General features: G+C 42.1%; 1 protein-coding gene across 7 annotated transcripts in view; it reads right to left on the bottom strand.

Moving 5' to 3' along the window:
• RASAL2 (RAS protein activator like 2) overlaps nucleotides 1–13,339 on the bottom strand; it is a 271,470-nt gene that overhangs the window by 86,524 nt on the left and 171,607 nt on the right. Inside the window, exon 1 of one of the 7 annotated variants that reach the window (XM_037145591.2) lies at nucleotides 10,644–10,784. The exons of the other annotated variants lie outside the window; for them this stretch is intronic. Coding sequence (XP_037001486.2) covers nucleotides 10,644–10,656 — 13 coding nt within the window. The 5' untranslated portion in view covers nucleotides 10,657–10,784. Of the gene's footprint in view, nucleotides 1–10,643; nucleotides 10,785–13,339 lie in introns of those variants that run through there. 7 annotated transcript variants of the gene reach the window in all.

The raw sequence follows: 13,339 nt of genomic DNA, 5'->3' as shown, positions 1-13,339 counted from the left end.
CTCACAGGGCGTGTGTTCTACGGGAAGGGGTAACCTATGCACGAGATGAAAATGTGCGCTGTGCACTGCGTTAGGTGGTGAACGGTGCCAAGGAGAAGCGTAGAGCAAGGACGGTGAGAGGTCGGGCTGGAGAGGCACTGGCTGGAGAGGGGAGACAGGAAAGGCATCTGAGCGATTAGCTTTTGAGTCAAGGGCTGCTGGGCTCTCAGGGAGAGGAAAACTGAAATAAACCAGGTGAAAGTAAAAGGGGGTGAGGTCTGCGAACTGACCGCAAGACAAACCACGTAAAAGACAAACCACGTAAAATTACAAGGTCTTTTCTTCTTGCTTAGATGGCAAGCCTTGATGGGGTGATTCGCTAGGCCTTACTTTTTCTTTACAGAAGAGCTTTATTAAAATACAATTCACATATGTAAAATCCACCCTTCTGAGGTGGTTTTAAATGCACTCACGCAGCGGTGTGACCACCACTGCGATCTGATCCCAGAACGCATTCGTCACCTTGGACAGAAAACCCGTCCCCGTGAGTGGCTCCTCTCCATGGCTCCCAACGGCCAAGCCCCTGGCAACTGCTAATTTAATGTGTCCCTTCACTGATTTGCCTACTCTGGACATTTCGGATAACTAAAATCGTCTTACACGTGGCCTTTGGCACGTGACTTCCCTCATTCAGTTTTATCCATGGGGTAGCATGTGTCAAGCACTTCCTTCCCTTCTATGGCCAAAGACTATTCCACTGACGGACATTTGGGTTGTTCCCAGTTTTTAATGCTATAGGTGATGCTGCTGTGAACGTTCACGTACGACTTTCTGTGTGAAGACCTTACACTTTAAAAAGATACCCAAATAGGGTGTAATGAGTAATCTGCTGTTGATCTATAGAATTTTAAAATGCTACAGCAGAAAGACTTATTTTCCAATTTTACAAGTACCGTATTTTTCTCTTACTTCATCTGGGATTTCCAAACTTCTTCAAGCAATGAAAACTACTGACTCTGTCTCTTTTCTCCTGCTCAACCATCTCAGCACAAGGGAAAGATTAATACTAGACACTCAGGAGTAACAAAGGCAGATGCTATATGACAAAAGATCTTTTCCTAAATTGATAACTAAGGTCGGTAAGGATGGTGGAGATGTTGTGGGAGATAATGTTATATTTTGATACAGTTTCAAACTTACCATAAAGGTACAAGAAGAGCACAAGAAACTCATATGTGTGCACACACACACACTTTATCTTGATTGACCAGCTGTTTACATTTTGCTACCTTTATTTAATCATCCTTTCTGTGCCTATTATTATTATATATGCATTTAAAAAATTATTTGAGAAGCTTGGGGACATTATGCCCATTACTGCCAACACCTTTCAGAGTGTATTTTCTTTAAAAAAAACATTCTCATATATAACTAAAAACAATGATCAAAATCAAGAAATTTAACACCGATGCTGGTTAATATTTTAAGTATAAAATTAAATATATCGCTATGTGCAAAGTCCACTACAGAAATTCTATTTCAATATCATACAAAGTCCTTTAGTTGAAAAACAAATGGTCTTCAAGTAATGCTGAGAATTCATAAATGCCAATTAATTGCAAGTATAATTCAAAATAATAGTCTATGCTATATTAAAATGTCTATTAAATTTTTGAAGAATTACTATTGAACTTATTAACATTCAATATACTGTTATAATAAAGAATTGGAAGAAAGAATAACCAGTTTTCAAAAAGGCAATTAAAGGACAAGTAAGGTGAACTCATTTCCATCTTGATATTCTTTCATATACAACCCTTTGCCTCAAAGAAGTTTAATGTATATATTAAACTGTAATGTTTCCTTATATTTTGGTGAGGATATATTGAACTGTAATAGGAGTTACACAGGAGTTAAATCCTATGAAACCTATAGTTCAGCACTTTAAATAGTGCCCTAAATACATATATAAACATCAAATCACTTACATATAAATTACATAACAATGAATACACACCCACATGGTTTTCACTTGCCAGAAATGTTACCATGTGTGATTAGAGCTGAAGGAATGAATGAAGCCAGGCTGAGTTTTCATTTACTTGGATTTACAAAGCAATACTTTTGACACGTGAAGCCACCAAATACCAAAGATATTAATATTAGTAAGAGGCATTCCTATTATATGATTAAACTATGTAGTAGGTCGTTTGATATCTTCCAGTAAAAAGGGGTACCAAAATGTGAAGTAGGTAAAACAAAAAGGTAGTAACTATCATAAAACAGATGCTCAGAAACAAGGTGCCAAAGACCAATTGCAGAGTCTGCTTAAGGAAGTTGATTGCTATCTAGAATTAAAGCTCATCAGGTTCCTTAAACACTAAAGCTATTCTTTCATTAAAAAAAATGTAAACTGAGTGATAACCATGGTAAATGAACAGGAAATTTTTCAAAAAGATCCGGAAAGTGGCTAATGATAATTATCCTTGAAAGCATTATTTTTCCCTGAAATAAAGTTCAACTTTACAACATATTCATGCTACGCACACTGTCAAGGGTCTGCGAAGAACACAGAGAGAACTCCCGTGTGTCAATGGAAAGAGCATGGCTCAATAAAAAAGGGGCGAGAGGTAAAAAAAAAACCCTTCACAAAAGCACTAACACGTGTGGCCACAATCTATGAAAGACGTTCACTATGACCGAGAATAGGGTTTGCACGTTAACCGTTTTATCCTCACTACAGGACAAAACTAAAAATCCTGACAATACCAAGTATCAGACAGAATGCGGATCCCTTAGGATTCCATATGTATTATTGATGGGAAAATAGTTTGCCGTTATTGGCAACGCACCCAAGACCCCGAAATTCCACTCCTAAGAAGATCGCCAAGAGGCACTCCTGAGAGTGGATAAACGCAGGTACGCACAAGAACAGTCCTAGAACACGTCCTAGAACACGCTGACACCCACAGCAAAACTCCGCTAACAAATCAAATACCCTTCTCAACGTGAGATTGAATCCCAATAACAAACGCGACCCAAATTCCAACTCTAAATTAATTTGGTACATTCAAATAATGTAAAAATCATACAGTAGTCAAATAACAAACCACAACAACAATATGGAAAGATATTAGCATGTAATATTTAAGTGAAAAAAGTAAGTCCCAAAAGAATATATAAAACATACCCCCCTTTTTTTGGTAGTTAAAAACAAGTGAAACTTAGAAATGTGTATGAAAGTTAATTCTCCACCCCAAAATCTTCAGTCATTGTAATTCCAGTTGAAATATCAACACACATTTTTCTTTTTTTGGCTGGGAGTAGAGTAAATGCTTAAGTAAAAAGCCGAACACAGTTTGAAAGGAAGAACTAATTAGAGGGAATTTGCTTTATCAGCAAGAGAAAGACATTAAAATCTGTGGTTATTAAAACACTGTGATATTGATGTAGGAACAGAACAATAGGTCCTTGGAACAGAAAAAGAACCCAGAACAAGACATATAGACATTTGGTTGGTAATAAAGGGTACTTTCAAACCAGCATGAAAAGAATAGACCATTCAATAAAAGGTACTGAGGTAATTGGCTATACAGCTGGAAAAAAATCTCATTTCACAAACCAAAACTAAATTTCAAAAAAAAGGCCGAATCTTACATTGAAAAAGGCCTCTCTAGGCCTGAGAGGCAAGACTGAAAAATCAAAAAATTTAAAGCCTCAAATAGCAAAAAAGACACCCTGGACAAATCTGCGAGGCCATTTAAGAGCACCTGTCAACATCTGAAATGCAAACCACCTTCTGATTCTATTTGTAGGAACCGTTCCTACAGAAGTATCAGGAACAACTGGACCTAGAAATATGTATGAAGATGGTCAACACCACGTTGGCAATGGCTCAGAAACACTAAGATTCACAAGGAGGGAACCAGATCTAAAATGAAATGATCCGCAGCCTTTGAGGATCCGCAGGTAGAGAGATGTAAGGAAATAAAAGTTGTCTTCAGTATAAAAATTCGAGATACGCAAAGATAAGAGCTGCTAAGCATGCCGTGTTTAGAATATCACAGGCTTCAAGAAAATAGTCTACATTCAAATGTGACGTTGGAGGGGAAGGGCGAGCCCACTTAAGAGCCGTGTACAAAGGCCTGGTGTTTACGATGTGGGTCTGTATGTGCAGCCTTGTACACGCCCCTGCCCTGAGTGTGGGTGGGGCCTGGGCCCTGTTAATGCAGCAGGATATATGGCAAAGGTGAGGATACAGTCGCTCTTGTGATGATGTCGTGTGACACCAGACTCATCTCAGCGGACTTGAGTAGAGTCTCCTGCTGGCTCTGCAGAGTCGACTGCCATGTTCTGAAAGCGCTACAGGGAGGGAGCCCGAAGGCTGTCTCTAGGGGCTGAGAACAACTCCCAGCCCACAGCCAGCCGGCAAGTGGACAGGGGTCTCGGTCCTACAACTGCAAGAGGAGCCCGAGCTCCAGGGGACAATGCAGCCTGGATGCTTCCTTGGTTTTGACCTTGGTACTCCGAACAGACCGCCAGCTACACTCCGCTTGGACGTCAGAGCTCCAGAAACGGCAGTAACAGAGGTGTTACTGTAGGTCACTCGGCGTGTGGTCTCGCAGCAGTGCGAACCTACTGCAGTGTAGAACATGGAAACACCCAGTGCGAGTAAACAGGTGCGGAGTGAGCACTCCAGCGCAGAAGGCTGCTGCGATGGGTCCAGATGGAGCTCAGCCCGGGAACCAGCCCCGGACTGAACAGAACAACAGAGCACCGCCGCAGCCGAAGCGTCCCTCACACACCCTGTCCCGTCCCCACCCTGTAACGGTTATCACTGTCCTGACCGCTATCACCTGGGACGAGTGTGAACCACACAGTACGGACAGTCTTTCGAGACAAACTTTTCACACTTCACACCCACTTCTGTGATGGATCCATCCTGCGGCACGAAGCTGTCGTCTGTCGATGCTGCACGGAGTTCCACTGTGTAAGGAAATAAAACCTAACCACTCTACTGCTGCTGAGCGTTTGGGTGGGTTCGAGTTTCAGCTGTCATCAACAGTGCCGTGCAAGTCTTTCGGTGGGTGAACCCAGGGTTGCCGCTGTCTGGGGCACGTGGAGTGAGTGCAGGGGGGCGGACGGCCGCCGAGCGCGGCTGGGCCTCAGCGGGGACTGCTGCAGAGCTCCCTCCAGCAGCCGCACAAAGTTCTGCACAAGAACGCCTTTGTTCTAGGTCAACATTTGGCATTTTTGGTTATTCTCATTTTAGACGTTCTGGTGCGTGTGTAGTTCCGTGTTGGTTTGAATCTGCATTTCTCTGATGACTAATGAAACCGAGTCACACACTGCGTGGCCGTCCGGATCACCTGTCATGTAAAGTGGGTGTTCGACTCCTCCCCTTTTCTCACTGATGTGTTGGAGTTCCTTGCATACTGTGACTGGATATTGAAACTTGAAATTTTCTCTTGTCAGATGATTATCAAAGAAAAATATAGTATAAGCCACCTCTAGACTAGACATATACAGCCTCCTGTTCTCTTGTAACACAGGTTCGATCTGAGAAACAAAGAAAGAAAAGGTCTACCTTAAACTATTTAGCTCAAAACCTAGGCCAAATGAAAATGGGTTTATGACTTCCGACACTGAGAGAAACCTACTGGGAAGTGGTCATAAATCAGAGCACTTTACAGCAATAACACTGCCACACCCGGGAAGCTCACTGTTTCTCGCTAATTAGAATTTCATTGTCAGATAGTTTGCAGTTTATTCACAGGAAGATATGCTTCTGCAAAAGCAGGTAAATAATTGGTTGGATTTTCCTTTTAAAGAGGACTAGACAGAAGACTGACTCTTGACGAAAAAAAAAACTACCATGGAAAAACAAAACAAATACCCCCTCCTCCTGCAACCCCTGCCCCTAAAATACAGAGATGGCCCCAAGGATTGGTCCAAACAGTTCTGAGGCACAGGGGACAAGGAGATATACTTCCACGAACTTTCTCCTCTCATATTATAGTAAACTCCTCTGCAGACCACTGTTCCTTTTTTAAAAAAATATAAGCTAAAAAATGTCTCCAAGAAAGATTGGTTTTCATTTTTTGTAATGACAGCAATAACTTCTAGGATTTCTTCTTTATGCCACATTGTTGGTTCTGTTCATAAAAATGGTCAACACTGGCTCCAGTTTTTTTTAAAGAAGCTACTTTTTAGGAAAATTCACCTTTAAAAGTTGATCATCGATCAAATATTTACTCAGTGCTATATTTATAAATCAAGGACATGAATAAAACTACTAGAATACCTTTCAAAAATTTTGCGATTGTGGCTGCACAAATATTTACAAGTAAAATGATTGCACTCGTAAAACGGTGACGTTTATTATTTCAGGAAACCACCATTCCATTTCACTCAGCTTCAAATGGAGGCAAAATGCTTTGAGGAAAATCTCAGAATGTACATTCACAAATTATCCAGATGATAAAGATTTTCATTTGTTAGAAATCTCCTTCAATTTCAGCCGTGTAAGAGAAACTCACAAAAGTGGACCAAACAGTATAGGATGTAATTCCTCTACCATATGAAAAAAGAAGTAAAATAGTCGACTTCTCTTTCTTTGAGTCATTAATTACTTTCTCATACTTGGAGAGAATTCTAATAAGAAATGTTCGACAACCACACTGGGCCAACTCTTAGAAGTGGGGTCTTCACAACCAGTTGCGGGCACACAGAGGGCAACTGCCCTTCCCCATAAGTAGACTCACTGCACCGTGTCCTGTCTTTTAACTATCAAACCCAATTCTGTGTTTGTGGTCACACGGGCCAGATTTTTTTTGTGGCTCTTCTTGCTCTCATTGACACATCATTCCTTTTTAAAAGCAATGATATAAATGATTTCATTCATTTATCTGGCACTATATTCAAGGTGTTTCTTGGGGCCCTGAAATAATAAAAATTTTTTTTTTTAGGTTTTTTTTGATTCCTTGACCTAGAATGATACCTGCCTGACCCTGCAGCCCAAGCCGCTTCCATTCTCAACAGTCTGTCGTAAGAATGAGCACAGAACCGGCCACTTTCTTCTTCAAAGAACAAGACTACACTAACTTAAACTTACTTCGAGTTGCTGTTGTGGCAATGCATTTACTCATAAAATACTATATAAACCTGAGAATGACGGAAGTGTGGAGTAAGCCTCACATCATTGAAAAGAATTCCTCATTGGCTCCCTCTCCATGTGTTAAGTTCATGGTGCTCCTAATTCAGCCGAATGGTCAAGTCTGAGTAGGGTAAGGGGGGCCCAGAGAAGACAGACTTCCATCTGATTTTAAAGACTGGCTCAGTAAGCCTCTCATACTTGTCAAGCACGTACAAAGAAAGTATTCTCCGTGGAGATGTGTAATGCTTCCAGACACAAGCTGAGATCATACCCATAATTAAATGTGGAATTTCGATGGACTGAATCTCCATCAGCACTTAAAAAAAAAGACTACCGGAAGGGTTCATATTGCTGAGTCATGGCTCACTTTCTTGAATCACTGTCACTAGGAAACAACAGGACATGGTCAGTCTTTCCCTTCTCTGCAATAAAGATTGAAGTATGTTAAGGAAATTTAACATACTCTGCAACTGAAGTGTAAGAATCTGGTGAACTTAGTTCATAATAGTCACTTGCTTCTTCACCAAAACTGCCATGTGGGAAAGTGAAAACACAAGTTACCACTAGAGGGCGTGCAAGAACAGACAGGAACAGAAAGATCAAAACCAGTCTGGAACTTTGCCTCTTTATTAGCCGGTGGAGGCCGGGACTCGAACACAGAGGGAAGCACAGCCATGTCATCTACATAAAAAGATTCCGAGTTTCGAGGGAACTGTCAGGTAATTTTTATGAGTAATCTGACAGCGCACAGCGTTTTACATGCCCAGCCTCAAGCTCCTGTCCCTGGCCAACCTTGTCTTCATTTTTGCATGAAAAGATTTCATTCTTACCATTTTAACTGGGATGCAAAAGACAGAATTATACCCAAGAGATAAAAAGAAACTGTAGTGGGAACTATAACAACTCCTTTGAGGGAGACTAACGTTTTGACCAACAACAGCCAACCTAGTACCACAAAAATGTAACTATATTGCAGAGTTCTTTACCTTCTTTGAAAAATTAATATATAAACTACATTTATGTGCATACGCATGTATGTATTTCATGAAAGATTTGAAGAAACTAATATCAAGGGGAAAATCTTAAGTAGTGAAAGTGGGCCTGCCTCCCAGAAAAACACTGGTCACAAGAAAATTACTTTGCATGCGTATGGCAGCTTCTTTTCTCGAGATACGTGTTCCCTCCACCCACGTGCTCCCGGTGAAACTCGTCCTGAGTCACAAAATGGGCACCTGATTATTGTTCTTCTCTGACAAGGAAAGGATAAACCTACATGATCTGAGATTTTTATTCAGGAAAGAAAAAGGAGTATGTGTTTCCTTCTAATATTTTTCTCATAATGCATGGTAGTAAGTTTTATAATGATTACTTTAGTTAATAAAGTATTTTCTTCCAGCTAGGTCAGTAAACTACCAGCAACAACAAATGAAGGACTTCTCGCTGTTTCTGACGTGGGGAAATACACGCAGTCCAAAGGTCTGCATCTATCTATCCATCCACCCATCCATCCACCCACCCCTCTATCACATACACACATAACGTCACCCACACAGGATAAAAGGTGAGGGAAAGTCTAAGTCCTGTGCAACACAACACAATACCTGTGAAGCTGGACAGAGCGTTATGCCCTCATCCTCACAGCTATCGGCCCTCTAACAAACAATGCGCTTGAGTAATGGACTCTCCAGTGAGACAGACGGTCTCTTGTTTCCTGCTGGGTGGAGAATGCACTTTGTAATTTGGTTTCCGATAGCCGAGAGCAGTAATGAAACTCGCTGCCATTCCCTTAGTCCTTACCATGTCGCTGCTTATCCCCGGCAGCCCTGTAAATCACAACCGCATTTACACAGACACCCAGGTGAAAGCGGGAAGGAGCAGGTCAAGCTCTAACAGTTACAAAACGACAATGGGACCTGGCGGTGCTTACGGCCAAGTCAGGCGAGCTTGTTCCCAGGAGCTGAGAGGAGCCCCAACAGCCCCTTTGACAGTGGCGATCGTCACCATTTAGCTCACTAGAATAGTGGGGCCTCTCTCAACCCCACAATGGTCTCCAGAAAAACGGTAAGGGCAGCCACCCTTTTCGGGAACTAAAGGAAAATGTATGGAGACAGATGCTCACCGTTGTGACACTCAAGATCCCCCACTTCACTTGTCCCCTGGCACGTAATTCATGAGGGGCAGTAACAGAGGGTTTTTATAAATGGAGAGAAACAGAGCCAGGCTTTGCAGAAGGAAGCAACTGGTCCAGACAGTTGGGATAATTTTTAAATGTTAGCTTACATTAAAAAAAAATAAACAGAAAAGGCAGTGAATATGGGATGGCACTTGGCTTTCGGTGAGCAGAGACAAGTTGCAAAAATAGATATTAGCATCTAGGAAAAACTTTACTAACTTATACAGAAAATTTCTTAGTCCCATAGTCTTTAAAATACATTGAAATCAATTGAAAAGAGTCTTAATTTCATATACAGATATTCAGAATATCACAGCTAGGTAATCACTTAAATAAAAGCTGCGTATTAACTATAGTCACTTTCCTTAACTGAAAGCCATTTATATTCCGTAAATGTTATTACATAGTTTTGGTTTTGACAAAGAGCATAAAAATCAATATGCCTTTGTGACATTCATTCCCCCATATTTCCTCTCCACAGATTCCAGTCTGGGTGTAGAGAGATTTTGGTCTACTTAGGCAATAATTTGTGATACCTGAGGCCTGAAGATACAGTATAGGTGAAAAATAAGACTTAAATGTAGCTAATGCCGTGACTGAAACAGTACCCTGAAAATCAGGAGATCTGGATCTTCATTTTAATTCTGTCCCCAACTCTGTGATCTTGAGCGAGATTACGTCCCTTCGGACCTCAATGTTCTCATTGAAAACGGGGAGACGGGACCGTGGATGACCTCTAAAGTCCCTTTCAGGTTTAACTTTCAATGAGCCAATGAGATAACGTGTCATCTATTGGCAGAGGATACCAGAAGCCTGACTTAGGCAGAAAGAACAGGCGAGGTTCTCATTTGAATGCTCTCATTGTTGTTTATGGATCCAACCTGTTGAACTTGCAAATGACACAGATGGATGATGTGCTACCAAGATTTAATCAAGGCTGTTAGAATCTTCCTGATGGTCAATAGAGTTTGTCTCCCTCCAAAATGAGATCTAGCCACTCCCAGGTGTCTTAATCCTTCATGAAGAATTTTGGGGAATAGCCAGAACAAGAATCCACTTCGCATGATTAAAAGAACAAGCCAGCGCTGCCGTGTTGACATCTCGCTGTGATCACCGCCCTCGTCACTGGCCGAGTGTCTCAGACGGCTGTTGCTGACAGCCTCCCACTCTGCTCATGTGACCTCACAGCACTGAGAACAAACCCATTCTTTAAACGCCAATAATCGCAAAGGTAAACAGCCACTACATTTGTGTAATTAAAAAAAAAAGCTGCATTCTCTTTAAATATACACAAACTTTTCTTTCCAGTCTCGGCCGGACGGGAGGAATGCTTACCTGGAGTCTGCATTCTGGGAAGTTTCGGGCTGTTGCTACCATGGTCTTCCCGGCATGCCAGTCAGAAACTCACTCCACTGTGTGCCCGGCGCTCGCCCGCGCTCACTCCCTCTCCTTTGCTCTCGCTCTCTGCCTCAGACAGTTTGGAATGCAGAAAAGCCAGAGCCAACGCCAGTCAAGCTCAACCCTTTTTTTTTCCTCCCACTTCTTTTGCTAGAGAGCACTAAACAATAGTGTTCACTGCGCAGCTCTCCCAGCCCTGGGCGCAGGCGTCTGCTTCAGGAGCGGCGTGTTGTAGCCAAGCTAGGTAACTCTGTTTTTCTGTCCCAAGGGACAGTAGGGTGGGTGAGTGCATCTTTTTTTTTTAAAGCAATCTATTCCAAAACCTGTCCTGTTTTAGAGATAGAAATATAAAGCAAATCTCAGAAATTCTTGTTTTTGAATGTTATCATGCTGAATTAAGATATAAACTTTTCAAAGTATAAGAGCCAGGCAGACACCTCTCGGCTGAAGTACAGACAGACGGAGGGTGCCGGCGTCACACTGCCATCTCGGATTCAGTGGACCGCCCTGCTCATCACACAGGAACTATTTTAAATTAGAAGAAAAAGTGTTTATTTCCCCCAAACTGTTCATTCAGGTCTAAGCTAGAATGTTCTTTTAAAGAGAAAGAATAATTGAAAATTAATTTTATAAACCGAGTAGCTCTAATGAACTCATCTAGATGTAAAGAAATTATGGATAATGTTGCTATTCTCGGTCATCATTTTAATTTGTTTCAAAATCATACATATTTCTAGGTTTTTTTTTTTCCCCTTCATTCCAAAAAAAGCAGGTGGGTCTGTGACATCACCTTCATTATCGGCAGGATGACCCAACACCGAGCAGCTGCTCAGCTGCTGAGGTCAGCATGTCAGGGCCGACCAGCTAGAACACTCCGTCCGCATCTCAGAGCAGAGCACAGCATCGCTCTGCTGCCTGCCATTTAACAACCAGCCGACGGAACACACGTATTCCATCTCTGTATGTGTATACATGTGTTACATGTAACATACCTCACATGCTATCTAGACATATACCTATGTGTACATATGCGCATGCCTCCTACATGTGAGTGTAGAGGTGTGAATGTATGTATATCCTTTGGTGCCCATCTCCCCTCCCCTTTCCCTCTCCAACTCTCAGTAATTTACATTTAAAGTGTCCTACAATTAAGTCATAATGTGTATTTTGTTATCTAGTTTCAGCTTCCTTCAAGAATCATAATGCTCTACCATTACATGTTTCTCTGCCTTTAATTTTGGTTCCTACTCCTGCTTCAGGGGAACTGCTTCTTGAAACCCTCTCGATACTCTAGTAAGAAGCACAGGGACGGGAAGGCACAGACAAAAGCTGTGTAGAAAGGAACGGACCAGGGGCCTGACTACGAGGACAGACAGACAGACTGCAGATTTCCACCCTGCCCCACACAGACAGAGCACCGGCAACCTTCCTGTCTTCCCACCAGGCTAATGCCCGATCAGTAACCGCCATCCGTAATTGACCTGAGAGTAGCACAAAGCACACTGAAGCTATGTTTACTTGCTATTCCTCAGAATAATTGTAAGAAATAGGTCATGATTTCTGCAACGTGTTCCAAGAGGCAGGACTAGGAACAGTGAGTCTAAGTGACGAGAGAGACTGCGGCTCAATGACAGACAAGCAGGGCCACTGGAGAGAGCCCTCCGCAGCGGCTGCGGCTGGCGGGGCAGCGACCCCCACCTCCCCATGAGGGCAGGCGGGACGCTGGAGGGACACACCACGCTCTCCCGCTGTGCTCCTGAACAGCGCCGGCGTTCTGGGGAGAAAGCAAGGGACAGCGTTCTTTCCCAGGTGACAGAAAAAGCTCATGAACGTCATTTTCTCAGGTGTGAGCTTTTAGTTTTAAAGATATCAATACTTAAACATACTTAAGGATATTCTTGGATAAACCTTAAAGAAGCCCAGTGGTTTCAAATTCGGATCACTAATGACATTTTCTTAAGTCTAAATATGTTATTTCATTATTCAACACTTCAAATAATAATAAACTAGAATTTATTAATAAATCTATAATTTTATTTACATATCAACATGCACAGTACTTTTTAATTTATTTATTAATTAGCAAGCACTTAATCAACTTTATTCATTTCTAGATATCTTTTTAAAAATTTATTATTTGAGAAGGGGGGTGGAATTTGCAGTTCCACTTATTCGTGCATTCATTGGTTGCTTCTTATATGTGCCCTGACTGGGAATCAAACCCACAACCTTGGTGTATGGGGATGAGCGTCTAACCTGGCCAGGGCTGCATGAAGTCTTTTTGACAAGTAGGCATTACTATTGGTAATTCCCTTCCAGGCTTGTTTTATGTCTTCCAGCCGTGGTGTGGCTGCTTCTCTGACTGAAGTCCCTTTCTTACCTGGTCTGCCTGTCATACGCTTATTTACTCTTTTACACCCAAATTTAAATTGTTTTTTGGTGTGATTTAACTTACTTCCTACCCAGAGTTCTCCTCCGCACTTCCCCCCACCCCGCCCCACGTGCTTCTTTTCCTCACAGCCCTCATCACACCTAACACAGTATGCACTGATGTTCAACGTCCTTCTCACCACCCAGATGTGAGGCAGATGGGGGGGTGGGGCGGGTAGGGGAGACGGGGGCTCTGTCTCTTT

This window comes from Artibeus jamaicensis, unplaced genomic scaffold, assembly GCF_021234435.1.
Source record: "Artibeus jamaicensis isolate MK-2021 breed Jamaican fruit bat unplaced genomic scaffold, CSHL_Jam_final contig_327, whole genome shotgun sequence".
In the NCBI taxonomy this organism is placed as follows: Eukaryota; Metazoa; Chordata; class Mammalia; order Chiroptera; family Phyllostomidae; genus Artibeus; species Artibeus jamaicensis.
Note: the sequence above shows the minus strand (reverse complement) of the source record. Positions and strands in the feature narration are given on the sequence as shown.